Raw genomic sequence first — 27,454 nt, forward strand, 5'->3', positions numbered from 1 at the left:
GCATTTAAAAGTATCTTTCTGAGGTGTCAAAAAATGGCAAATAATTACAGTAGCCAAATATACCGTAACAACATATGTTATAAATATATAAGGCATGCTGATACTTTATATTATGTATTTATATGAATATGTTGTGTTTATATAAATACAGCGTGTACATTATAAAGATACACTTAGCAGTATATATTTAGCAATCTCTGACCTAGTTTGCAAGACCAGAATTCTGCTCTGTTGTGGGTAAAAGGATTGTCAGCTCCAGGGTGAACTGGGATCCGACTCGCATTTTCCCATTATTACCTAAGCAGATAAACCCTCCAAACTGTCCTCCTGACTTAAATATTCCTTAATGATGTGGGAGATGTTTTCCCCACATCTTCCTCTTTTTTTTTCCTTTCTTTTTAAGAGAAACAATCATGCCTTTTGTGGAAAGAAACTTGGGGCCAGTGTTACACGGGAAGCAAAGTGAAGCAGAAAGGAGGATGTTTCTCAGGTAGAGCGGGTTTGAAGGCACTTGATACTACATTGTAGGGAAAGTTCCGTGCAGCAAGCAGGCTGGGCTGATGGGCTTCTTTGCTTTGCCCCCACTTCTCTTTCTCCTGAACGCATCTCTCCAGCCTCTTTGGGCTTCCGTCCCGGTGACCTGTCTGCAGCACCAGCTGCCCAGGGTTCCAAGACTGAGAAAGCGAGGGAGAGAGAGGAGGGAGAGAATGAGTCCTCCTGGCAGGTGCTCACAGCCTCTGGGTGCAGAGATAATGCCGTGAGGGGGGCAGGGGGGACAGGATGCCGTGCTAGGGACGCGGGGAACATCCCCAGAGTATCACGCAAGATGACTTGATTTGGATCATGCACGTGGTAACATCAAATCAGTCACATCCCAGAGAGAGAGCCAAGTGATCTTGTGCCCCTGGTGTCCGCTGAGTTCTTCTGACCCGGCAGGTCACGGTGCAGCCGAGGGCTCGGGGCTTGTCTCCTGCATCAGGTCTGATGAGCCATTCACCTGGCTCATTCCTTCCTGGCAAGTGGACCTCACATCCAACTGGATGTGTTGATATAAAATTCTCTGTTCGATACATGAATGTAAGTTTAAGAAAAAGGCGAGACCATTTATAGGAGAAACACAAAGTAAATAATAGAACACAGGGGACCTAGATTTGGCCAAAGGGCATGCCCGTGGTGTGTTCTGAGTTTGAAGTTTGGAGACCGGCACCGAAGGACCGCACTGCGGGGACAAATGCACCTCACACCGGACGACCGTAACGTGTCCCATCTTCCAGATGAAGAAATGATCCAGGGTCTAGGGTATCAACAAATAAAGCTCCAGCAACAGATGGCTGTAAGATCCCCTTAAAATAGACGTGTATGTCTGTACTTCTCCATCTAGTTACCAAGTTATGGATGAATAATGGGGGATTGTCAGTTGTAAATCCTCTTGGGCTGCAGCTGGAGCTGGACGGCTGACAGGACACCAGCCTGTATCGTGCTCCTTGAGGGGTCCTGGGTGTTCCTGCTGGTTCCTGACATTGAGAGGGGTCAGCAGACTCCCCAGCTGGATAGAAAACACAGGCAGCTCTCCTGATGCAAGGCACAAAGGCAAGAGACCCAAGAAAGAAAGCAGGACTTAGCACAGAGTATGAGGGCCCCACCTATCAGCCATCTCCTGGCAACTCCCCTGCTCCCAACCCAGAGACGGCCTCCCTTGGCCCTCGGGATCAAGCCCGGATGTTTCTATAACATGCATCCCTCTGCCTAGACCTCATCCACACGTGCCCTCACTCTCCTCTGTCCCGTCCACTTCAGGGCCTTTGCACATGCTGTCCCTTCTACTAGCTATGCTTTAGCAAACCTCTGCTCATTCCCCAGATTGCACTTTAGATTTTCTTGATCTTCACTTCCTCTCCCCACATCACCCACCCCATTACGAGCTCCCTGTGTACCTCCTCATAGCACTTTGTCCCAGCTTATAGTCATAGATTCACAGTATTATTTATTGCCCGTTTTTATCATTAATTCAGGAGGCTGAATGTGAAATGGGCAAGGAATTCCTAAGGTTTGCTTGCCACGCTGCCATAAATTCAGCTGGTAAAGAAACAATGGACCCAAATAGAGTCAGACAATTTACTGCTCACAGTGCGGCTGGCTCTTCCCACTCTCAGCAGTGTTGCCGTCCCACCACCGGGTCCCAAGCTGGGGTGGCTGGGTGCTGTGGACTGAATGTTGTGTCCCCCAAATTCAGATGTTGGAACCTAACCCCTAATGGTATGAGAAGGTGGGAACTTGGGGAGGGGATCCGGTCATGAGGGTGGAGCCCCACGATGGAAGTGGAGACCCCAGGGCCCCCTCGCCCTGTCTGCCTCGTGAACCGGGAGGAGGGTCCTCACCGCTGAATCTGCAGGTGCCTTGATCTTGGACTTCCAGCCTCCGGGACTGTGAGAAATGCATTCCTGTTGCTAATAAGCCACCAGTCTATGGCGGTGGTGACGCGGGGCGGTCCTGGGTGGAATAGGGCACATGGGGGAGTCTCTGAGAAATACTGAGTTTATAAGGACACCCCCAAACTCGCAAGGGCTGCAGCCACACCTGTCCAGACTTTGTCCCTCAGCACGACACTGCCTTCATTTTCCTCGCCAGGAAACAGTCTGCCCATTGGCTCCAGGTTCCCGGGCAGTTTGCACAGCATGGAAGGCTGGCTCGCGGGGCGTGCCGGAATGCGGGATCGGCTCCCGACACGGAGGCAACAGGGTGTTACTCCACACCCACTCTTGGGGGCTCGGGGTAGCTATCTGGCACAGCAGCACCTGACAGCCGGGGTCCAAGTCCCACCCCCGGTAACAGTGCAGCCTCGGGCAGTGGGCCTAGACTTCCCACACCTCAGTTTCTCCATCTGGAAAGTAGGGATAACAGCAGTACTTACCTGGAAGGGCTTTGAGGAATACCCAGTGGTCCTATAAAATGCTCGGGACGGTGCCTGACACATGGCAAGCTCTGTGTGGGTGCTGACTGTACATTATCACTGTTAGGGCTGCTGAGCCCGCATGCCCGGCTGCCACCCCAGGCTGAGCCGAAGGCGCTTGGGCTCACGGTGCTTCTCTTTAGTGCTGACCTACCTGGGTGGCTCTGGGCCCGTGGACTCCCTCCTGTCCGGCCCTGGAGGCAGGCACTCCCGTTGTTGGTCCGTGTGATGTCGGCCTCCCCACCACCCCGGGGGCCCCCAGTGCACCTGCAGTAGAAGGAAAGCTCCAGCAGAAACAGGGGCTTTGCCCTGTTGCTACCCCAGTTCCTCAAAAATGGCCTTGTGGTAGCTCTCTGGTGAAGGGGTGCACGTGGCTCTCTGCAGGGGCAGGGAGGCAGGGGGCTGTTGACCTCCCGCCCCGCGCCCCGAGGGCTCAGAGCCGCCCGCCCTCCCGAGCCAGGCGCAGAATTGCAGAGGATGAGCAAGAACGGCTGTGGAGGTGGCTTCCTAACGCGTGAGCACATGAGGGCCCAGGGATTGAAACTCTTTTTCAACGAGGGTGATGTTTCCATTGCCGGTGTGAACACAGTATTATTCAATTCCCTGCAGCCCTCTGTCCGGGGAGTCCACCTCCGCGGAGCTTATTCTAAGATGAAATTGCAGCCTTTAAACTGATTTCAGCATCTTTACTCTCTCTTCGGGCAGCTTGCAGACACCTAAGAATGGCTTTTCCTAATTGCTGGTCCCCTTGGGTTGCCTCAGCTAAAGGGTCCCGGCTTCAGCGCCTTTGATTTGAAAACTGCCCCCAACACCCCCTCCCCGGCTCCCAGTGGGGGCTGCTCGGGGGAGACCAGATTCCCAGATTCTTTTTTTTTTTTTTAATTTTATTATGTTATGTTAGTCACCATACATCATTAGTTTTTGATGTGGTGATCCATGATTCATTGTTTTCATATAACACCCAGTGCTCCATGCAGTACGTGCCCTCCTTAATACCCATCACCAGCCAACCCATCCTCCCCACCCCCTCCCCTCTAAAACCCTGTTTGTTTCTCAGGTGCATAGTCTCTCATGGTTCATCTCTCCCTCCAGTTCCCCGCCCCCCATTTTTCCCTTCCTTCTCCTAATGTCCTCCATGCTATTCCTTATGCTCCACAAATAAGTGAAACCATATGATAATTGACTTTCTCTGCTTGACTTATTTCACTTAGCATAATCTCCTCCAGGCCCCTCCATGTTGATGTAAAAGTTGGGTATTCATCTTTTCTGATGGCTGAGTAATAGTCCATTGTATATATGGACTACGTCTTCTTTATCCATTTGTCTGTTGAAAGGCATCTCAGCTCTTTCCACAGTTTGGCTATTGCAGACATTCCTGCTGTGAACATTGGGGTGCATATGGCCCTTCTTTTTACTACATCTGTGTCTTTGGGGTAAATACCCAGTAGTGCAATTGCTGGGTCATAGGGTAGCTCTATTTTTAAATTTTTGAGGCACCTCCACACTGTTTTCCAAAGTGGCTGTACCAGCTTGCATTCCCACCAACAGTGTAAGAGGGTTCCCCTTTCTCCACAACCTCTCCAACATTTGTTGTTTCTTTCCCTGTCCATTTTTGCCATTCTAACTGGTGTAAGGTGGTATCTCAATGTGGTTTTGATTTGGATTTCCCTGATGGCTAATGATGATGCAATGGAAAAAAGACAGTCTCTTCAATAAATGGTGCTGGGAAAATTGGACAGCCACATGCAGAAGAATGAAACTCGACCATTCTCTAACACCATTCACAAAGATAAACTCAAAGTGGATGAAAGACCTCAATGTGAGACAGGAATCCATCCAAATCCTAGAGGAGAGCATAGGCAGTAACCTCTTTGACATCGCCCACAGCAACTTCTTTCAAGATACATCTCCAAAAGCGAAACAAAAGCAAAAATGAACTTTTGGGACTTCATCCCAGATTCTCGAGGGCTGCTTCCCTCACGTTGTCAGAGGAGGGAGGGAGCCGCTCACCAGCGCACATTCCTTCCTTAAGATGGGTCAGCGTGGTCGGCCAAGCCCAGAGACAAACAACACTCCCCGAGAACACAGTGGGGAAATACGGTTTTGATCCTCTGTTTCTTTTTCCATCCACTGCGTTTTCCCCCCAATCTCTGGTTCTCCTGCCCTGTCTGGCGATGGCTCACAGGGGAGACATTTGTTCACGGCAACTGCCTGCCTTTCAAGCCCGCCACCCCGGTGCTGGGACACGAGGAGCCGTTCAGAGATGAAAGAGCGACGCTCAGCTCGCAGGCAGCTCGAGGGAGGCAGGGGCGTCTCGTGAAGCGCCTGGTCTCGGGGCCCGGGCTCCCCGAAGCGCCGGCGTCTACCGTGGGGTGAGAGTACGAGCACAGAACAGGGACAGTTGGGCATTTGACCACGTCCTCCTTTCACTAAAGGGGAGACTGAGGCCAGGGTGACAGTAACAGGAGCTGGGGCTTCGAGGCAGAAAGATCAGCCGGCATCAGCTGGACTCGTGAGCTCACTCAGCCGTTCCTTCTCGACTCCCTTCTTGGTCACACCTGTTGGCAAGGTCCCAGTGGCACGCATCCGCCTGGTGAGGCCGGCGGCCATACAGAACAGGACAAATGGAGGATTCAGCCGCTTCATCTTTCAAGTGGGGGCTAACCACCAGAAATTAACCTCCCATCGCAGCCCAGTAATGGGGGGGGATTTCTCCCAAAGGGAACCGCTGTGCTATTAAATCGTATAAGCTGGATTGACACCAGGAAGCCCGGAAACGAGAAATATCCACTACCTCAGGGTCACAGCCACGTCCCGATTCCTGACCCAGTGGGCTGCTTTTTATGTGGGTGCTGGGGTGACGGGAGGCACATCCCCGAGGGACCCGCGTCCCCCCGCCCTGAGCAGGCTGACCCTGCTAGACTCACCCCTCCCCTCTCACCAGCTCTTCCCGCGGAAATCCATCTGTTAGCACTGGTTTAGTGAAATGCTTTGTCATCTCCCGAGGACCAGCCACTGGCGTTACTGAAGACCTCTCTCTCTCTGTGATGGACGTACTTCTTCTCAGCTCATCTAGTTTCTATTAGGGACGCTCAATAAAAGCTCTTCCGAAGCCGGACATGCCGAGTGGTGCAAACACATGTGCTTAGTTGAGTTAGGAGGCTTGGCCCTGAGCCTGTCTCTGGGACGCAGAAGGGCCTCTGGAAAGCACAAGGAAAGTCTGCAAAGGAAGCTGAGCCGCCCCTTGGGTCCTAAGCAGCATTTGATCTCCACGGGGATCAGTGGGAGACCGCAGGTTCTTGAGGAATTACCAGCTCTGCATCCCCACAGTCCACATCCAGAAGTGAGTTTCCTTCCCCCCACCATCGCTTCCACTTACTCTTGCTTCCCTGGATCAGCTCAGGCCGTTGGATGTGCCCTTCTGGAATGTTCCCAGGAAGTGTTGCTAGGAAAGAACAGGTGAGTTTACAGGAGGGATGGCTGACGCAAAGGGCGACATGAGCCAGGAATGACGGAGCTGGAGGTCCGGCAGAGCGGCACATTCATTCGTTCACCTACTAGAGACATATTTGTCTCCTCCTGCATCACCAGGCAACCCTGTGGGCCAGGAGTACAGCAGAGACCGAGACAGACAGAGTTCCTCATCTTGAAAAGCTCACATCTTGACGGGGAAGATGGAAAATGAGCAAAGGAATCTGGCAGTGGCCAGCGCAGAAATGGAAACCTAGCCACATGATTGGTCCTGGGGTGTGGGTGCTGGACAGGGTCTCCTTGAGCAGGGTGTGCAAGCGTGGGAAGGTGCTGGCTATACTCTGAGTGACAAGACGGAGCCAGCTGCAAAGAGCAGCCGCGGGGAACGGCAGACTGAAGAGGGAATGAGCTCACCTTGCTGATGGAGCCGCAAGAGTCCCAGAGCGGCTGGAGCCCAGAGACCGAGGGAGAGAAGGCAGGAGACGAGATGGGGGGAGAGGACGTGTCCAGGAAGGGGCTCTGGGTTGTATTCTCACCGGGGTAGGAAGCCCGAGAGACTTTTAGGGATGCACATGGTCTAGTGAGTTTATTACAGAAAGACACCTCCAACTCCTGAGCAGAGCAGAGACTGTAGAGACAAGAGTGGACTCGAGGCTGCACCCAGTCCCCCTGGGTCTTGTCCTGCCTGTCCTCCTGTCTCAAGCCCCACACACTCCCTCGGCCCCTGCTGGACACCCAGCTGGGGGCTGACTGAGGAGAACAGCCATTCCCTGAGCGCACTCACCCAATGTGATGCCTTCTCAACTTTTTTTTTTCTTTTTTTAACATAAAACGTGGACCTGGCACTTACTAACACTGTGGATTTTAAAATGTTCGAGGAATGGGTGCAAGCGACCCCCCCCCCACCTGCACCCCTAGCAGCAACAGGATGCTGGCCTCGCATCGAGCTTGCTTCTGCAGGTGTTGGAATTGTGTCCACACCTGTGCTCATTGGCTCCAGCCCACTGGTCTTCCCTTGCTCCAGAAAGAATCTCCACCCACGATGCCCCCTCGTCCTCAGATAACCCTTGCTGGCTCCCCTGGCTTCCCCCAACTCGTCCAGCCTCAGCTCACACATCACTGTTTCGGGGACGCCTTCTCCAAGCCCTCGGGCGGCCCTGCGATGGCCCACCTCTCCGATCCCACAGTAAACCCAGTGTCAAGGGAAGAGCCTTCCTGGCTCAGCCTCAGCCAGCCCAGTGCAGGCTTAGCAGTGGTGCAGGTGAAACGTCTGCTGGAAGATGACCCCCGCTGTTCTGAGCGGCGGAGCTGACCGGTCTGCTGTGTTCCCAGGGAAAGTGGTGGGACATTTCCGCCCCGCGGGTGGTGTTTGTGCCAGGGCTTTGGAGGGAATGTGAGCCAGCTGTCTGCCTGTCTGGCCTCCAGTCCATTCCCCGCCCTTCCCTCGCCCTGTGACCCCACCACACTGGACGGTTTCCAGGATCCCATGCCAACCGGGGTCTGGCTGTGGTTAGCCCGTGGGAGGCCCTGGTGAGAGACTGGACGAAGAAAGGAGTCAGGGTAGCTGGTGCTTCCTTGGGGGTCTCAGACCCTGGGTTCCTCCCTGGGACTCCAGTGCCTGTGGGGACGCTGCTGGCGTGGCTACAGCTCTCCTCGGTGACCTGGCTCCTGGGGGCACCGCTCCCTCCCCTTGCCCCTTGTAGGGAGATCTTCTTCCCATTGATAATCTCCCTGTGCTTCGGCATCCCCTTTGTCCTTTCCGCTCACCCAAAGCCTTTATCACTACAGTTAACCCCCTCACATAACTCCCTGGCATGGGCTTAATTTTCGGACTGGTGACCGCAGCATCCAGCAAGGCGCCCTTGCAGGGTTCGGTGGGGCTTCCCCCGGTCCTGGGAAACCCGGGGCAGAGATGGTGCACCAGGACACCTGGGCCCGCTCCTACTCTCTGCTCTGGATGGGACTGATGTCTTGCTGCGGCTGAGTTTCCTACAAGAGTCAGGTCTCTATATTTGAAGCTAGTCCCTGAAAACAACAGCAACAACAAAAAAAACCAATAAGCATTTCTTCTTAACCCTGGCTGCACGTAGGGATACCCTAGGAAGACTTGTCAGGAGAAAAAAATTCTATCCCCTCTGGTGCTTTCAGTCCGAGCTGTTCTTGCTGCTACAGATCAGTTGCATCTGAAGGGGAGAGAGGAAGAAGTATTTTTACAAAGCATTGCTGTTTTTTTAAAAGCTCACCAATGATTCCATCATGCAGCTGGGGCTGAGGGTATGAAATAGGAGGGCAGAGATGCTTAGTGTAGCTTTTTCCTGAGTGAGGATAATAGGGACCCCCCAATACAAAGAGACGTGGTAGAACAACAATAGTTAGACTCCTTTCTCCACCCCACTGGGACCCTGCCTGCTCAGAAAAAGCCAAAGCAGCTGGTGCTGCAGGAGGGGACCAGGGACCTGAGCAGAGCAGCCGGGCATCTGCACTCACTCTGGTCAGTCTCCTCGCTGAGCCTTTAGCCAAATGAATGGGAACCGATAGCAGGTTTGGGGAAGCTCCTCGTGGAGGTTTGTGACCCACTGGGGACCGCTGTGCCTTCACCCCGTGTCTCTAGCCCCGGAGGACCGTGCCCGGCACAAGGTGGGTGTTCGGTAAATGTTTGACGGATGAACAGCTTGGCGATGAGCAGAGCACGCCTTCCATTTTAAAAGTAAAACTTCCCAGCCCTCTGGTTCTTCCAGTTCGACCGGTTCTTGCTGCCACCGAGACCCTCAATTCATCAATTACAAACATTAACTGTAAATTATACTTTTGCATAGTTAATTCAGCCTCTCATTATGTATTTAGTGGAGCTCAGCAGGCATAAAATTCAATAGCAAGCTTTGGAGCAGATCCAATTTCTGTCTTCTGTGATATTTGGAAAACGCAAAGTTTTAGTAGTGGACCTTGGAGCGTGTCTTTCCTGGAAGGTCTCCAACAGGCTCTGCTTTTGGCTTCTCTCTTGGAAGGAGTTCAACCCTTCTGGGAAGCCCGATAGCTTCAAAGGATGCTTCTGCCCCCCGCCCCCCCGCCCTCGCTCTCCACTATGCAGAGACTCCTCCTCCTTCCTTGAGTGGAAATTAATATTAACCTGACCAGTGGAAGGAAAGAAAAGTGTGAATATCAGTGAACTTGGCTCCTGGAGCAATCACTCATTCATTATTCATTCAACAAATATTTACAGAGCCCCTCTTTGGTCAGCGCTGTGATGTATCAGGAGGCTATAACAGTGAACAGCACCGTGTCCTTGCTCTCACAGAGCTTGCTCTGGAGAAAGGGGAGGCAGATGGTGAATGACCAAATGCATATAAATGTCTAATGTGTCGTGTGGTGATACAGATAAAGTGGATGAGTGAGCCGTGGATAATAGGGCGAGTGCAGTGATGGGTGAGCCATCATGGTGTCTGGGGCAAGCAAGTGCAAAGGCACCGAGGTAGAAAGAAGCTTGGAGTCTCTGAGTCATCCTACAGAGGCCAAAGTAGAAAAAACTGGGACGAAAAGGGTAGACAAGGAGCAGTGCTGGGGGAGAGGGACATTGCATTATCAAGATGTAGAGGATGGAAGCAACTTCCCAGCTGCTAACCCCAAGACGAGGCTCAGGATGGTCACTCATTTTTATGCCATGTGCAATGTCTGCTAACAACATTGTACTGAGTGGATTTGTAGTCTGCAAGCTCCAGGGTACAAAACAATATCTACACCTCTGTTCCTTCGTCTGCCATTGCACTTGACGTCTGCCTTAAGCCCCCCACCCCTTCTGCTCAGTAGCAGAAAGGTTAATCTGGTTGAGTCCAAGGTTGCTAAGCCATTTCATGCTTAAACACAGCCCATCAGGCTATTGAGCTCTGCCTGGTTTCCCTCAAGATTGGCCTGGGTGGGAAGAGTCGGGTGACTTTGGACTGTGGGATCAGGTCTTCAGATCGATACTCTGTCTTCTGGCTTCATCCGCAGGGATGCCATCCTGTGCTGGGTGTGGTCGTTGTTTGGCGCTGACATTCATGACATTTCCGTGTTTCCCCCTGATCTCCGAGTGCACCCCAGATGCCGCTCCGCAGGAGACCAAGGCCAGGTCTGGGTCGGCTTCCGTTCTCTCTGTCAGCAGACTTTAGTAACCTTCCCTGGAACTAGGTGAAAGTTCTACAGCTCCCCTGCATCACTTGGGGCCTTGGGAGACCGGGCAGTGGGGTGCGCTTCTAGGTCCTCCCTGCCCCTAGGACCCCAAGCTGATTCTGTTCGAACTCTGCCATATCCTGCTGGGAAAGTGCAGAGGATGCTCGAACTACATCAGTCAGAGCCCGCATCCCTTCTCTGTTTCTGTGTAACAAACTATCCCAAGTTCACTCTCTTCAAACAACTATGTTTTCTCACAATAAATAGGACTTCTATGGGCAATCCCTTTGTTGGCTTTCCCTAGGCTCTCTTATGGAACTTGGAGCTAGGATGGCTGGGCCTCTCTCTCTCCATATGATCTCGCATCTGGGAATCCTCATGGCCCAACAGGATCTGAAGGGATGGACTCAATGCTCTTCCCTGGGAGTAGGGACCACCATGGCAGTGCCAAGAAAACCCCCACGGTCACTACAGAACCCCAAGAACCTTGGGATGTTGTATGGATCCAGGCCTCTTCTACCCGGACCCCTGATGTCCTCTTGGCAGCTGTACTTCTTGACATGTGACCTAATTTAGCTAAAATATTAGCTGCTTGAGAATGAATATATCACACATTCCTGGTAGGTTAGGTTCAGGAAACTGCAGGCTGTGTGAAAAATAAAAGCTAGCCGGAATGCATGGCCACAACTGAGCCACTCTTGGCTCAGGGATCCCTGGAGCCCGTGGGGGCCAGGCGGGGAGCTTTCCCACAGGAAGGGTCTAGCAAAACTGGATGCCTCCATGCTCTTTCTCCTCACCTGTGAAGAGCTCTGCTTGCTCCATGGTTTTGTTCATCTTACCTGTGTCCCTCTCACGTACCCCAGTTTCTTTTACTAATTAGATTAGTTGTCAACATTTACACATCTGTGTGCCAAGCTCCTAGGGTATATATATCCCCATTTCAGAGATGAAGAGACTGAGGTTTGGGGACACGAATAATAGGAGCAATGACCCCAGACGAGGTGTGCAATTCATATGCAGGGCTTTGCCTCCAAAGCCTGGGCTCACATTCATCCGCCATGCTGCAGCAAGGAAAATAAGTGACAGGATCTGGTCCAGCCACATTTAGGGGCAGAGCTAGATGTAAACTTGACAGTTAGGTCAGGACTTGAGGGGCTTGGGTAAGGTCCTGTTTTTCCCCCACCTTCTGTGTTCAGCAAATCCCAGGACTTGTGGTCTCAGAAGGACAAGAGTTTGCAGGTCCTGCCAGGTTACTGAACAGCAGAAATAGTATCACGGTAATAACTCCCACTCGGTGGATAGTTGCTTTGTATGTTCTAAGCTCTACACGTGTGTTATGCCATTTATCCTTGCAATAGTCTCAGGAGGTTGGCTTAGCAGAGATCAAGAAACTGATGCTTATAAGGTGAAGTTAGTGCTGCATATTAGGATCACCTGGGGAGTCCTTAAGAATGCCAGGTTTCACTCCAGAGCAATGAAAGTAAAATCCCGGAGGTGAGACCCAGACACGAGTTCTTTAAAGCTCCTCCACCAAATAATTCAAGATTGCTACCAAGGCTGAGAACTAACTGGTTAAGTAACTTACCCAGGATCCCTCCCAACCCCATGAAAGAATGAGGTCAGAATTCAAACCTGTGTGTCTGATTTCAGAGCCCATGGTTGTAACACCTTCCCAACACAATTGCTGCATATACACTAGGAAGCAAAACAGTAATAATAATTTAGAAGTGAAGTGCTTGGTAATCACAGAGAGAGAAACTTTTTGTGGATAGCAGTAATTATTGACCGTGGCCACACATTAAAATCACCTGAGGTCTAAAAATACTAATGTCTGAGTGCCACCTCTTAAAATTCTGATTCTGTTGGCCCAGGGTAGACCCAGGTATCAGTAATGTTTCTCTTACTCTCCCCAGGTGATTATAACATTCAGCCAAGTCTGAGAGCCCTGCTTTATAGGACGAGAAGCCTCAGATTATTTCCACGAGGGCTGTGATTCTCCTTTGAAGCAATGTCATTGGTTTCAATGTGATTTGCTTTTAGAGCACTCTTTCCTCATTCCTTCATGCATTTACCAGCTCCTGTAATATTTTACACTTTGGGGACAGATAGAGAGAAGGTAAATTTTTTTTAAGTCCAAGCTCATAATCTAGTCCAAGGGTGCTTGGAAACAGGCTTTTCTCTCCTGTCTGCCCTTCACCATTAACCTGAACTCTGAATTCTGTCCTCCAAGCTAATTGCAAAGAGCAGGGATGAAAGAGGTGACTCCCTCAAGAGCAGGCCAGATCTTTCCCCACTGTCCTGGCATATTTTAGGGTGTGTGATCTCAGCCAGTCAGATATCTCCATGCAGCCCTTTGAAGGTAGGATGCATGATGCAAAGAATCAAGGACAGTAGACAATTAGTTTTGGCACCATCAGTTTTGATGACAAAACCGGTTTTGTCCCAGGTTCTTGTAACTTTCCTTTGCTCCCATCTCCTGTCCTTGTCTTTTTCTCCACACTTTTAGTCATTTTGAGGCATTTGTTGAGTTCCCTCTCCTTTGTCAGTCAGCCCAAAGTGCTTTCTGTTGCTTGCAATGCGCATCCTGAACTGATACTCTTCAGCACCACGGAGAGCTCCCAGATAGCAGTGGGGCGTGGGTGTTGACCTTGGGGTCAATGGGACTATCTAATAAAGTCTTCCTGGAGGGGAAGTGTGTGTCCTTTGCCTTCATGAAATTCACATGAAGTAGAATGAATAAAATAAAAGCCTGGGCTGAATTACTGTTCTCCCGGACTGGCTTCCCTATTATAAGGTTGATTTCTTCATTTTGTTCGCCTCATTTCTTTCTGTAGGCATTATGCTGTCTACAGTGGCTGATAAAATCCCGTACACCCCATAGTGCAGAGGTAAAGCCCTACTGGCTTCTTCACACCCCGCCCCCCAGACTCCATTTTCTTACAAGATAGAATTCAATAGCTAAAAGGTTTGGTAAATTGGGTTTCCAGTGGTCCAAACTTTATTATGACTATTGGGGGAATTTATTTGTTTTTGAGTAAGAGCTTTTTTTAAGCCAATTTCGAAAATTTCTTTCAAGAGTTACTGCAATAAATCTACACTATTGATTTACCAAGTGGTGGTTCTTGGGCGCTCTCTGGAGTCACTTAAGTGTTTAAATTCTTCTCTTTATTACTCCAACAGTATCACAAACCCCAGATGGGTGGGCATGGAGGGCTCTTAGTCCCTTCAAGACAAAGCTTAGCAAAGATTTCTGTCAGCTCAGAGACAGCAGGAGGGCACTGACCACAGACAGAACTGCAGGCAAATTTCTTCCTTTCTTGGTCCCCATATTCCAGAGACATGTGGTGTAACATGGTGCCATGTCTGACAGGGACAGCTACTGAGTAAATGCAAGTCTGAATGGATCCCAGTTTGCAAGGAATGGTGGACAGGAGCTTCTCTACTGTGGCTTGTTCTCAGGGAGCTCCTGGACCAGCCCTAGGGGGCATGATGTAAAGGTGACTTCAGGCAATCAGACATCGAGTCACTGAGAACAAGCGTAGTTTCAAGTCCTGCTGAAAACAAGAACAGCTAACATTTACTGATATTTGCTATTTTGAAACTGTACTAAGTGCATGACACTTATTCACTCATTTGCTTATCCCCATATCAACTCTATGAAATGGGAAGGAGCAGCATCCCAAGTTTGCAAATAGGGAAAAGGAGGCTGAGTTGTGCATCTTGTGCATCGGTACCCAGCGAGTGAAGCCAGGATTTGAACTCAGGAAGTCTGTTTGGAAGCCCACAGCATGATCATACCACGTGCTGTGTTTCCTTGGCAGTCCCACATTAGAGCCTTGGTTCTAACCCCCTAGTTCCCTCCTTCCTCCCTCTGTCTCTCACTTCATTCCTTCCCACCTTTTCCCTCCTCCTATTTCTTCCTTCATCTTTTAAATCAATACTTCCTGGAGGCCCAGCATTACAACATGTCAGGTTGGAGCTGCTTTTCCTGCTGCAGAAGTAAAGGGCACAAGGGGATGACATTAAGGGCCACCTCCAGTCCCACGGCCACCCCCGTCACCGCCTCGGTATGCTAAGGGTCCTGGCATCGCAGTGTGAAAATCATCCCATTGCATCATCTTCGGGGCCAGCATCTGCACCTCCACGTGTGGCTCTTGTATGAAATGTTGCCTCCAGAATACAAGAGCACCCCTTTCTGCAGCCAGAGAGAGCAAACTGACAGCCAGCGGCTTGAGCCACATCATGGCTATAAGGTTAAGCTTCTTAAATTTTAAAATCCAGAGATTTTATAGAGAAACTCCAGAAAAAAACAATCTGTCATGATCCACACGGTAGCCGTTGGTGGGAGTGACGTGGCGACGTGCCCGTTCCGAACAGAGCCGGCGACCACAGCCACCCTGTGGCCTTCTCCCCTTAGCGCCCCTGAAGTCTCCCCTTTCAAAATATGGCTCAATTCATTTTAATTTGGATATATCCCATTATGCGGTGTTTGGAGATGAGACGGCTGAAAGCCGTGTGGGGTGAGGGAGAGTAGGAAGAGGCAGGACTGCACAGAAGTGAACCAACGAGGGAGCTGATTCTCTTTCTTCCCAAAGGAATTCCTTGTCTTGAGTCAGAATGTTTCATCCAGAGCCTCCCCGGGGTTCATCTTGCTGTTGGGCTGGTCTTGCCTGGCCTCCCTCTCGCACACGTTCCTGAGGTCACTGCGGACACAGAACAGCTTCTTCTCCTGGTCTGAGGTCTGAAGCCTCCTGCAAGTGGGGGTCAGATGTCTGCCCCCAGTGCCACCCTGGTGTCCCTATGACCCAGGACTCTGCCCAGCTCCATCGAAAGCTGGAGTTTCCCCCCCAAAAAATTGTGACTTTTGAAATGTTTTCTATCTTGAAACCATGAGTCAGTTTAGTTGACTCACACATGGTAGGAAGGGAAGGAGGGGGCTGTCGCAGCTTTCCAATGGACGCCTGCTGGTCATTGCCTTCCATCCATGGTTGAGGACCAAGTAGTGCAAACATGAACACTGGGTGCAGGAACACAAGAAAGTCTCTGCGCTGGTGCTTGTGCAAAATAAGAACCATAATTACCTCCGAAAGGGTTTTTATTGGGATTTGAAATAACGGATGCATGGGACCTGGTCCAGTGCCTGGTGCACAGGGAACATTTCATACACAAAGGCTTGTTGTCCTTATTCTTACATTACCTTGAGCAGAATACCCTAGGAAGGTGACCCATTGTTCACAAAAATCATATAACATAATAGCTTTCGAAGTCAGAACAGCAAACACCACTTCTCTTTCCTCCTGTCCAACACTGCACCCTCTGTTCCCATAAGTACAGTGGAGGAGGACATGGCCAGGGTAAGTCATGCCGGCCCCTTCTGCATGCCCGTCTCCTCCCTGGACAATGGGAATCCCATCATTTCGATTGTCCAGATGACAAAACTTAGTCTCAGAAGTTGGTGTCAGCTGGTATGATGCTCAAAAAAGAGTTTTATAACAAAACGAAGATGGGTGTAGGCTGAGGCGTGTTGCCAACTCAAGTGTATCCCAGTGGGGCCATGATGGGTCTTGGGATAGCTGGACTTGCGCCTCATCCATCACTAAGGAAGTCTGCAGAGTCCACTGAACAGCCTTGATGTCTCAACCTGTGCCCAGCTCTGCTGTGGTTAAGGAGACGCCAAGGCGAGTGTTCTTGCTAAGAGAGCAAGATTAACAACACACACCCCCCCCCCCCCCCCCGCCAAATAAAGGCATGCCTGTCACCCAGGGAAGAGAGAGACTGGGCCAGAGCCGGTAGGAAGGATTTCTGGAGGCTCAGATCCCTGCAGGCCTCAGCTGCCAGACCAAGTATGAGGCTCTTAGTTTGGAAACGCTCCAGACTCCAGACACTTCTCCCTCATTTTCCAAGGCAAGTCATTCATTCTTGAGATTGCACAGCTCATGGATTGATGCTCCAAATGCTGGACTGATGTTCCCTCCCAGAGGGATATCCAGCATCTCATAAATTGTGATTTTCTGGGCCCCGCTGCTGGCCCAGAGACCATGAGGCAGATTTCACAAGTCCCAGGGCTTTGGGAAGTGTGGCGACCTCCCTGTCTCCCCCTGCCCCAGCCACAGAGCAGGGCTGAGGGTGATGAGGTGGAGAAGTAGCATTCTGGCTGCTGAACAAGTGCCCCCAAAGACTGGGTGGGTGTGTCCTTATGGCCCCAGCAAAGGGAAGGGCTTCTCCAGCACCCTTCAGAGCGGGACCCGCACACGGTGGGGATGCCGTTTTGAAGCATACTTGTTTCCTTCTTGACATGCTATAGAAAATTCCCCTCGGTTCACCTGGAGCCATGTGGCCTTCCCAGCGGATGCAGCTAGACATGCTGCGACCTGCCACCACCCCCTTGCAGTGCCCAGCTCCTCAGAATCCTGCCCACCCTACAGACCCCATTGCGTGCCCGGAAAGCCCTTCCTTCTCATTTCCACCAGTAACAAGTTTATCGGTTCAACAGCTCCAGGAACCTCTCCAAGTTCCCCTTTGCTGACCTCCTAAAATGAGGGCTGGCAAACTTTTCCACGAAGGTATAGATAACAAAGACTTGGGGCGCCGCCGGCCATCCACTACCTAATGCCCTTGCCCAACCACGCTCTTGCGGCACGAAAGCCCCAGAGACAAATGTAAACGCACACACGGGGCCGTGTTCCAATGAAATGACTTATGAGAATGGGCAGCAGGCTGCATTCGGCCCCCGGGCCTCTGTTTGCCACCCCCTGCATGGGAGCCACTCGCTCGGTGTCCTGTGATTCCTCACTTGACCTCCAGCTGCCGTGGAGGAGGACACGGGATGGGGGGTCTGGAGATGCCACCTTCCATCTGGCTCTGTGTGGTGGTGAGCAAGCCTTTCCCCTTTCTGGGCCTTAAATTCATTGTCTGAAAAATGAGAAGCTTAGACCTTCGCTAGTTCCAAAAGCATCATGATCGCTGGGGCAAGCTTGCTCAAAATACAGCTATGTGGGGTCCCCTCAGATTTAGGGTATTGATTGGAAGGCTTCGTTGGGCACCGGAGAGTCCCATTAGCCAACGAGCTCCTCCCTCGAAGCAGAAGGGGGTGTGTTAGAGGATGCGAGGCAGTTCACACCGTCTGCAGGAGAGCCACTGACACGAGCTGGGGACAAGGCATCTGGGGAGGAAAGAGGCAGGACACCTGCCGGCTCTGCGGGGCTCCCGCACAGAACACTCGTCCCGTCCCCCTGGCACCAGGACCCGAGGGCCCGTGAGCACGAACCGCCCCCACTGCTGCCCCAGAAGAGCCAGGAGCCCACACCTGCCCAGACCCCCCTGCAGCGGCCGCGTCCTCACTGGCTTCCCGGTCTGCGTCCCCGAGGACGGGTGTGACCCACTTCGGGGCTGCATCCAGCTGCAGGGGAGCGCCCAGGGCCCTTCTGTGCTTCTCTGCCTCTCTAGAACCAGAGGAAATGCTAGGCCTGCAGTGCGGGGCACACCCGTGGAACTGAGCTGAAAAAGAGTCCGTTTAGGTCCCAGGTCCTCCAGGCTCATCCTGCAGGGGTGGGGCCGACGGGTTCCCGTGGTCGGAGGAGTCGTAAGACACCGGCCAACAACCCATGCTCAGACTCGCTCAGCTCCTCCCACTGTGGGTGCTGCTCCGTTCCAGCCATCCGCAGCCCTAATGTGGGGGTGGCGCCCCGTCCAGGGGCTGCCCCAGAAAGGTGGTGGCTTTTTCCTTAGACTCTAGGTACAGCTATGACAGGGGGAGGGCAGAGGGAGAGAAGGACCCTTCCACGGGACAAAGTCGGCTCAAAGCCATTCTCCTTTGCTCCTTTTGCAGAAGCAGCAGCTTGTTCAGCGAGGTCATGCAGATGAACTTCGAAATAGCCAGCTTCAGCAGCCTCTCGGGGACGCAGCCCATCGCCTGGCAGGTGGAATATCCACGGAGAGCAACCACAGACAGCGCTGTGTCCGAGATCTTCATCAGCCAGAAGGACCTGGCTGGTATCGTTCCCCTGGCCACGGTAAGACCCGTGTGGGCCCGACGGCGCCCCTGTGGGCTTCCTGCTGGCCCAGGACGCCAGTGCCGGTGCCTCGGGGAGTCACTGTGTCATTTCTGAACCTCAGTTACCTTCCTGCTTCCCTCACAACCCTCGCTGTAACTGCGTCCCAGTTTGTTACGCACTTCCTTCGCCTCTAGTTGCCCCAGTCCTGTCTGGCCTTCTGTTCCCTGTTAGAAGGAGATGGGAGGCCACTCTGCATATTCGTCAGAGAAGCCAGCAGGGCGGTCACAGCAAACGACCACAGAGGTTCAGGCGCTGCACACGACCCCAGTGATTCTAGCTAACGTTGCACGGCCGAAGTGGTAGGGGGCTCTGCTCCATGCGGGGTCTCGGGGGCCTCAATGGATGGGCCCTTCACCGTCCTACAGCTATAACATCAGGAATACGTGGCCTTCGTGGTCTCCTTGACAGAGGAAGGGGCGGTTGGAGAGTCACATGCTTTTCTAAGCAATGGCCTGGAAATGACATGTGACTCTCCCCCCCCCCCCCCCACACACACGCTGTTAGTCCTAAGGAGTCCCGTGGCCCCGTCAGAACTCCAGAGGGTGCAGGGGAAGGGCTGGGTGAGCACCACGGTCTGCGCCTCACCGCATGGCATGTCAACATGGCCTTGACCCACATGGACCACGGCATGGACACAGTATGCACAGACCCAGCCGTGACTTCTGGCTCGACCCTCTGGCTGCTAGGAATGAGCAAGGGAGAGAGAATGGTGATAAGCCACACGGCAGTTTTGCTCTGTGGTCGCTCACCTGCACCTGCCGTGCTCAGCACCGCCCCACAGAGACGCCCTGCCAGGAGGCCCAAAAGGATGGCGTTTCAGAGGTGCGTGGAGAGTCCTTTGACGTTCAGCTACAAGTGTCTTTGCCAGAATTCGCCCTCCCTCACATGGAGCCTGGCACGGAAATTGTGAAACTAATTTCTGTTCAGCTTTGGCATAAGCAGGCTTCACTGATACCAAGCTGGGAAATGTATCAATTAGGATTCTTTGGGTTCCATGTGACGAAACACCACCCAGTTGGCGTAAGCACAGCGAGAATCTTCTGGCTTGTGCGACTCCCGAGTCCAGGATCCGTCCTGGCCTCCCATCTGCCTGATCAGGACTCAGCTCCGTCTCCAGGACTGTTTTATTCTGCCTCTTGGCTTCCCTCTGCATCTACTCATGATGGCAGCATGGCAGCTGATACTCCTGCCAAACGGTTCAAGCCTCGAGCCCAGGAAGGGCACCTGGCTCATTTCCAGAAACCCTGACAAAGGTTTCACTGCCACGACGACTCCTCTGGGGTCATGCTGTCTCCCCGAAGCAGCCCCCGTGACAGGCTTACACCCCCAGAGTCTGCGCGGGTTGGAACAGACACTGTGGGTCGCCCGCCCTGCCCTCGCCTCGCCTTCCACCTCAAGCACCAGCTCATTTTCGCCCGAGAGTTCTGCCTGGCGCCCAAAGCTGTCCTTCCCACCTGTGGAGCAGGGCACAGACCCCCGAGGGATCAGCATACCCCCACCCAGGAAGTTCTCCGCACTGCAGCTCCCGGGAGCGGGCAGACACTGAGTCCAGCTCCCTGGGCCCGCCTGGGGGTTGACGGTGAGGCAGGAGCTCCACAGTGCTGCCTCCCCTCGGCCCAGTGCAACCAGGCTGCAATCACAGCCCGAGGTCCCTTGCTGGGTAATGCCCGCCATGGTCCCGTGTGCCTTGTCCCACTTTCCCACTCCCCAACAGATGTTGCCCGCACCTCACAATAAACCACTTGCAGTGGAATCCTTCCAGGAAAGCCCAAACCAAGATATGGGTCAGCCGCACAAACCACGTGAGTTTGAGAGCAGAGAGCTTTCAGGATTGTTTCACTAGAAAACTTGAGAATGGATACCGGGAAGCAAACGGACACACGGCCCCTCCTGATATCTGGCATGCAAGGAGTTGAAATGCCTTTTATCCAAATAACGAAGTCACTCTGTGGACAGGAAGCAGCGAAGTACGACCCCAGGACCACACCCAGCCTCTGATTATTTCTCTAAGCCAAGTTTAGGGGCACGCAGCCACGCCCATCCAGCTCTGCATGCTCTATGGCCACTTTGGCTGGCCACAGGAAGAACGAGCAGCTGTGGCAGGTGAGGAGTGGTCCACCACGGCTGAAGTATGCACTGACGGCCCTTTCTGGAAAACGCGTACTGATCCCCACCACAGCAGAACTCAAAGAGTGGTGTCTCAACTCTGGCTGCACCTGTGAGTCACCTAGGAGGCCTTAGAAATGATTGTTGGGGGCGCCTGGGTGGCTCAGTTGGTTAAGCGACTGCCTTCGGCTCAGGTCATGATCCCGGGGTCCTGGGATCGAGTCCCGCATCGGGCTCCCTGCTCTGCGGGGAGCCTGCTTCTCCCTCTCCCACTCCCCCTGCTTGTGTTCCCTCTCTCGCTGTGTCTCTCTCTGTCAAATAAATAAATAAAATCTTTAAAAAAAAAAAAAAAGAAATGATTGCTGGGGCCCCAGCCTGACAAATTCAGTGAGGACCCCCGGGGGTGGGAGGCAGGCACCCGTGGGTGCCAGACCTGCAGACTGAGCAGCACCAAAGCCATCACTCCCCTATCGCTGCTATCAGCCTGCCTTGCTAAGAGCTTGTGGGCAAGAGCCCCACTTGGCTGAACTGTACGATGGGTTCCCGGAAACAGATCAGCCAGAGCTCTTCAGTTACACAGACCACCCGCAGCCCGACGCCCACGGGGTTCGTGGAACCGAACCGTCTAGAAAAGTGGTCTCGAGCTACTGCGCGTTGAGGTCCCCCGGAGACTGTGCTCACGCGCAGAGTCTCATTCCGGAGGCCCGACTTGGGTGACTTTAAAGGGCTGCAGACCGCGCGCGGAGCAAACGATGTCATCATGGAAGCTGGCGTCCCCTTCCGCTTCCCTCTGCGTGTGGCGCCCGGTTAGAGTCACCACACACGAGGCTTGTCCCCAGGGTGGCCCGGGCAGTGCTGGGCTGACCCCGTCAGAGCCTCGCGTCCAGCAGAAGAGCGAAAGCCTCAGGCCGATCTACTGGGACCCGCTCTGAGGAGCACTGATTGGCTCGGCTCGGGGCACGTGGCCAACCCGAAGCCAATCGCTGAAGCCGAATGCTCTGATTGGCGGAGCCTGGGGCACTTGTGGCCGTGGAGCAGGTGCAGAGCCGGAGAGCTGGGGCGCGTAGTGCATGATGGGAAACTCTGGCCGCCGCCGAGGGGCAGGGGCGGACAGACACGCCCAGCACAGCCTCACCGCAGAAGGCATCATCTACGGCCTGGAGCTGCTAATACGTGGAGGTTGGAGAATGATTCCTCTGGACTTTACACGTCCAGGAAGAGGCGTCAACAAATCTATGTAGCCCCTGGGGCAGGCTCAGTCCGCTGTCTATTTTTGTCCACCTTGCAAGCTGGGAATGGTTTTTGTGTTTCCAAGTAGCTGCATTGGAAGCGGTTATATAAGGGGCTTCTTAATAGGCTCAGTGTTGCCTCTTGGCTGGCAAACCCTAAAATACTTTCTATCTGGCCCTTTAGGGAGAAAAGTAGCAGATCTGTGACCTGGAACATCAGCATCACTTCTAGGGTGTAAGTGCTTAGCTCCTGTCCTACTTAGTTTAAAAAGATAAGGCTTTCAGATACTGTTAAAAGCGAAATCACGGTAAGGATAGGAGATATTATTTTGCCATACTTTTCAAGGGGCCACAAGAAAGCCCTCTTCCAAGCAAGATGTGATTATTGCGTTTATTGTGTTTTTGTAATGCTTTTAAGGTAAAATGGAGTGACTACTTCTGTCATACCCAGAATCCCTTTGTTTGCAAGTAACTGTGAGTTTGAACTGGCTTCATCCGAACGATCTTTGATGGACTCACGTGGCTGCCCTGGGGCAGAGACGGCAGGTCTGTATTTAGGTGCTCGGTGATGTCCTCAGTTTGCATCCCCTGCAAGGTACGGTTTGACCTCAGCTGTGCAGAGCAGCGTGAGAAGTTTGGAACTATGATGACAGGCAGCCAGCAAGTAAGGCAGTTGGGAGCAACTTCTAGTCTCAGTTTTATTATTTTTAATTTTTTTTTTCTAGAATGAACTTTAGTACAGTTTTAAGTAGCCAAAATGTCAAGTTTTATTGGAATCAACTAACAAATAGAACTGAAGCTTGACTAGGAGATGAGAAGCTTTAAAAAAAAAAAAAAAAAGTAAACAAGAAGCAAATCTCTATATTACCTGTTAGCGGCCGGTGAGTCAAGTGGTCAGGTCTTGGAAAAAATTAAGTAAACTCCCCCCAGTGGTCACTCATTCTAAAGAAATACAAACATCAGAAAGGGCAAATAGAGGATTGCCAGATGGGAAAGATGCCTTGTTGGGGAAGTTCTCACCTTCAAATCAGGCCTTCTCAAACGCCTTCCTCATCCAGGTGAGAAAGGCAGGAATCCAGCGACTCCTCAGTGGCCTTGGATCCCCCTCAGCTGCAGGCTCCAGCTCCCGGGGAGTAGATGAGATGGGAAGGGGGAAGGGCTTCAGCTCTCCTGCAAAGTGAGCCATCGAGGCAGGAGTCTCTGAGCCACATGGTCCCTTGGCACTACTTTGTGTGGAGAGCACTGACCTGCAAAGCCGACATTCCCTCACCCCTTTCCCGCTTTCTTGGCAAAGGGTCCTTTCTTTGCTTGGAGGCAGGAAAGCCCCAGGTCTCAGCTCTGTGGCCTCAAGCACCCCTCCCTCCAGTCCCCATCCAGCCCCTGCCCACACTGCATGCACACTCTGGGGGCGCCAACAGCTTGGGAGTGCTGACAGTCTGGGAGTACCTACGCTCTGGGGATGCTGAAGCTGAGGGGGGCTCACACTCTAGGAGGGGCTGATGTTCTGGGAAGGCCGGCACTCTGAGGGTACCTACACTCTGGGGGTGCCAAAGGACAGCAGACAGGTAGATAGCTCACAGGACAGGACCAGGTATCAGTAAGGTGCTGTTACCTGAAGACAGGTAACGCAGGGCAAAGGAGTGGAGCATGTTTCTTGTTCTGTTAGTGCCTCCGTGTTTCTCCCTAGTGTTTATTTAAAAATAAAAAACTAAATTTAATGCATAGTCTAGAGTAAGCAGGAACACCTCATTTGGGCAGGTGTAGGAAGAGACCTTTTGCTCCAGGACTGACTACTGAGTCCCAGATTGAGTTTCCTGGGAGGTGGCGAGATTGACCCCAAATTTTGAAGTTTCAAACAATCGCCGTTTTTTGCCTTTGCAAACTTAAGATGAAATCATTTTCCTTGACCCCTGAAACATGGTGGGAATTTGGGGTTTTTTTTCCCTTATATAAAGCTTTCAAAATTCCTAGAACGTGTCCACATCTCTCCGCATAAAATCGAATTTAAAATAAAGTGGCTGTCGCCAGGGCTGTTTAAAGAAGAGATTGCTACTTGTTCTCACATCTGCAGAATGATGATCTTAATCCTCACCTCTCTGGGGCGTCACGGAGATTCATTAAGGTTTGAGAAATGCCGGGAGCCCCAGGCCAAGTGTGCAGCAAGGGAGATTGGCTGGCGGGGGGGATGGAGGGGAGGGAGGCAGCAGTCTGCCCTCCTGCTTTGCCTAGCTCTGGGCCCTGGGGGGCTGGCCTCTGTGGACTGCAGCCTCCAGCCTCTCTGGCCCTCTGGCTTCTGGTGGGGTCCAGCCAGTGGGAGGCACTGGAGGTGATTGGACAGAGCAGAGAGAGATGGAGGCTCCTGTTGTGGGTTGAATTGTGACCCCAAAAAGCTATGTTGATGTCCTCGTCCCTCCTTATCTTGCTGCAAGTCTGCCAGAGGCATGGTCTTCTCAGCCTACAGCTCCTGTCCTGTGGGGGACCCTGTTTTCCGTGGTTCTCCTTCCTCTGGGCTCCAGGAACTGGCTGCCTCCCCCTGCCCCCAGATCTGGGGCTCCTAAGAGCTCCCAGCAGCACATCCCCGGCTACTCCCTCTGCTCCTGCCCATGGCTCTGTTAAGAGCCGGTCATTACCCATCCTCTGACCCAGCCCTTGAGTCGACCCCCTGTTTCCAGCCAGGACCCTGAGGGAAGCAGGCTCCATGCTCCCTTCTAGTTCACGATTGTCCTCAGAAGCAGACATGGTCAGGAAGGGGTCCTGACCACATTCATCCCTCTCTTCATAGAGAATTAACACTGAACGTACAGGTTATGGGATCTTTTGGGGTCTCTGTACCCGGTGGTTGGATTGTTCTACCCGACAGCATCCTGCGGCAGCTCTTTGGCATCCTTTCCCTGCTAAGTTCGCAGAACCCGGTGTGGGGGCAGAACGGGCATTAGCAGGCGGGGGGCATTGTCCAGATGCTCTTGGACCCGCTTGTCAGTCTGCAAGTGATGAATGGCTTCGCTCTGCTTGGGGGTCCGTGGGGAAGCGCGTCGGCAATATCGTCCGGGTTCGAGAAGGCATCAGCAGGCATTTCAAAGAACTGAGAGATGTCTCCTTTGACGGGGATTGGAGAATATTATTTTTAAAGAGACAATAGAAAAATAATGTTTTATTGTTTCCCAGAAACATCCTACCCTGATATTCATGCTCCTTTTCCTACTTGGAAATTATATATTGTGACTCCCCCGAGAGTGTTTTAAGGATGGCTTCAATGCTCTTGGGCAATTGAAAAATGTTTGCTGGGTTGAAAAATAACTATGTGGGCAGAATAAGTATTTTCTTGTCACAGCTAGAGATTTACTGTGGAATTCAATTTAGAAATACCCCTCCCTCCAGCTGACTAGCACGGGTCTCTGTCTAAAAACAAGTCGGTGACTCGTCTGAAGCTGTTTTTGACTTGGAAGGAATGTTTTCAGGGTTACCAACGAATTATCTGAGGAATGACCCCTTACCCACCACCTGCCAGAAAGGAGGAAATGCCCAGACGGTGGGAGCGGTTGGCGCTGGCGTTCGCACTGCCACCCCCAGTAGCTTGGGCGGGTTTCCCCAGCAGCAAAGCATGGCTGGGGTAGAGGGATGCTCAGACCTCATCCAAGTTTAGACCTCCCATTATTCTACACTCTTTTAAAGATTTTATTTCTTTATTTGACACAGAGAGAGAGAGAGCATGAGCAGGGAGAGGGGCAGAGGGAGAGAGAGAAGCAGGCTTCCCGCTGAGCAGGGAGCCCGATGCGGGGCTCGATCCCAGGACCCCGGGATCATGACCTGAGCCGAAGGCAGACGCTTAAGGACTGAGCCACCCAGGCGCCCCTCCTGTTATTTTACTTACTTTACTTAGAAAGTAAAACATGTGTTCTGATGTTAAAGATTATATAACTTCAGGGGCGCCTGGGAGGCTCAGTCCCTTAAGCATCCGACTCAGGTCATGATCTCAGGTCGTGAGATCGAGCCCTAGTCGGTCTGCACGCTCAGTGCGGTGTCTGCTCGAGATTCTCTCTCTCCCTCTGCTCCTTCCCCGCTCGCGCTCGTCCTCCCTCTCTAAAATGAATAAATAAATCCTTAAAAAACAATTTGATAACTTCACTGGGGAGAAGACATAGAGGTGGGGAACATAGAAGCAAGAAAGAAATGAGGAAAAAAAAGACAAAGAAAAATCATCCCACATCCCCCCATGAACATCAGCAGAAGGCCCGGCAGGACCTTCTGGGCCCGGGAGAGGAGCCCGGGACAGAGCTCAGGCCCCAGCGCTGGCTGATTACACGCCCTCTGCACACCAGCCTCGCCCTTTCCACCATGCCCAGCGCCACGGACTCTACCATTCCGTCAGTATTTTCTCTGCGTTCAGGATAGACTAGGAATCCGGAGCCAAGTATGTTGACGTGAGTCCTAGTGCCTCCTCTGAGCGGCTGTGTGACCTGGACGAGTGACTTGACCCGTCTGTGCCTCCATTCACCTTACCGTAAAGCCATGGCGGTTAGTACAGAAATGTTCACCCACCGGCCAGTTAGAATCATCTCGGCTGGAGGCGAGGGCGGGGGGAGCACACCCGGAGAAGCAGGTCTACTTCCCCCCTCCCCCCCGCCCCCGGCCTGGACCGTGAACCGGATCCCGCCCCCCTGGGAGAGTCCAGCCACTGGCCCAGGGGCCGCTCTTCCCTGAGGGCTGAGCCCCAGCCGTCAGGCTGGAGGGTGAGAAAATCGGGCCGGGGGGGAGGGACCTACAGAGAAGACCCAGGGTCCCAGAGAGCTTCAGGCAGGTGCAGCAACCTGCCTGGGGCGAGCTGCACCTTCTGTGCCAAACCTGTGCTTGGGAACCCAGGGTTCCCTCCCAGGGAACGCAGACCACGGGCCCCACGCTGCGGCAGCCACCCCCGAGCGAGCTCTATGGGTTTTTGTCAAAGGACAGCTGATACGGATATCTTGAAGTCCCATTCATACTCTTCACTAATTTGAAATTATGCTCGTTTTTACACTCGACACCAGATCTTATTACTTCGTGCAGTAATGGGGAAGGACGTGGATTACTAGATCTGAAATTAGTTCCTTTTGTAAGCCTTTCTGTTACTGTATCCATTTAAAATCTTTATTCTGAGAAGGGCTTCTTCGACTTACCAGCCAGTGGTGCCCGTGACCCAAAATGGGCTAAAAATTGGGGCCATGGAGAAGTAAATCTTCACCTCAGTGCCTCCATCACTCAACTTGCTGGGAAAAGGGGACCCTCAGCTCCTTTCACCCAGCCGGGGGGGCAGAAGGGAAGCCCCGGCCCCCACATCACCCAGCCAGGGGGGGCAGAAGGGACGCCTCTGCCCCCACATCACCCAGCCCGAGGGAGCAGAAGGGACGCCCCTGCCCCCACATCACCCAGCCCGGGGGGGCAGAAGGGACACCCCTGCCCCCACATCACCCAGCTGGGGGAGCAGAAGGGAAGTGCCAGCCCCCACATCACCCAGCCCAGGG

General features: G+C 52.7%; 1 protein-coding gene across 1 annotated transcript in view; it reads left to right on the forward strand.

Moving 5' to 3' along the window:
* TMEM132C (transmembrane protein 132C) overlaps window positions 1-27,454 on the forward strand; it is a 205,448-nt gene that overhangs the window by 122,119 nt on the left and 55,875 nt on the right. The window contains exon 4 of the mRNA XM_021698576.1: window positions 18,396-18,579. Within this exon, the coding sequence (XP_021554251.1) occupies window positions 18,396-18,579 (184 nt within the window). The remainder of the gene's footprint in view (window positions 1-18,395; window positions 18,580-27,454) is intronic.

This window comes from Neomonachus schauinslandi, chromosome 14 (assembly GCF_002201575.2).
Source record: "Neomonachus schauinslandi chromosome 14, ASM220157v2, whole genome shotgun sequence".
In the NCBI taxonomy this organism is placed as follows: Eukaryota; Metazoa; Chordata; class Mammalia; order Carnivora; family Phocidae; genus Neomonachus; species Neomonachus schauinslandi.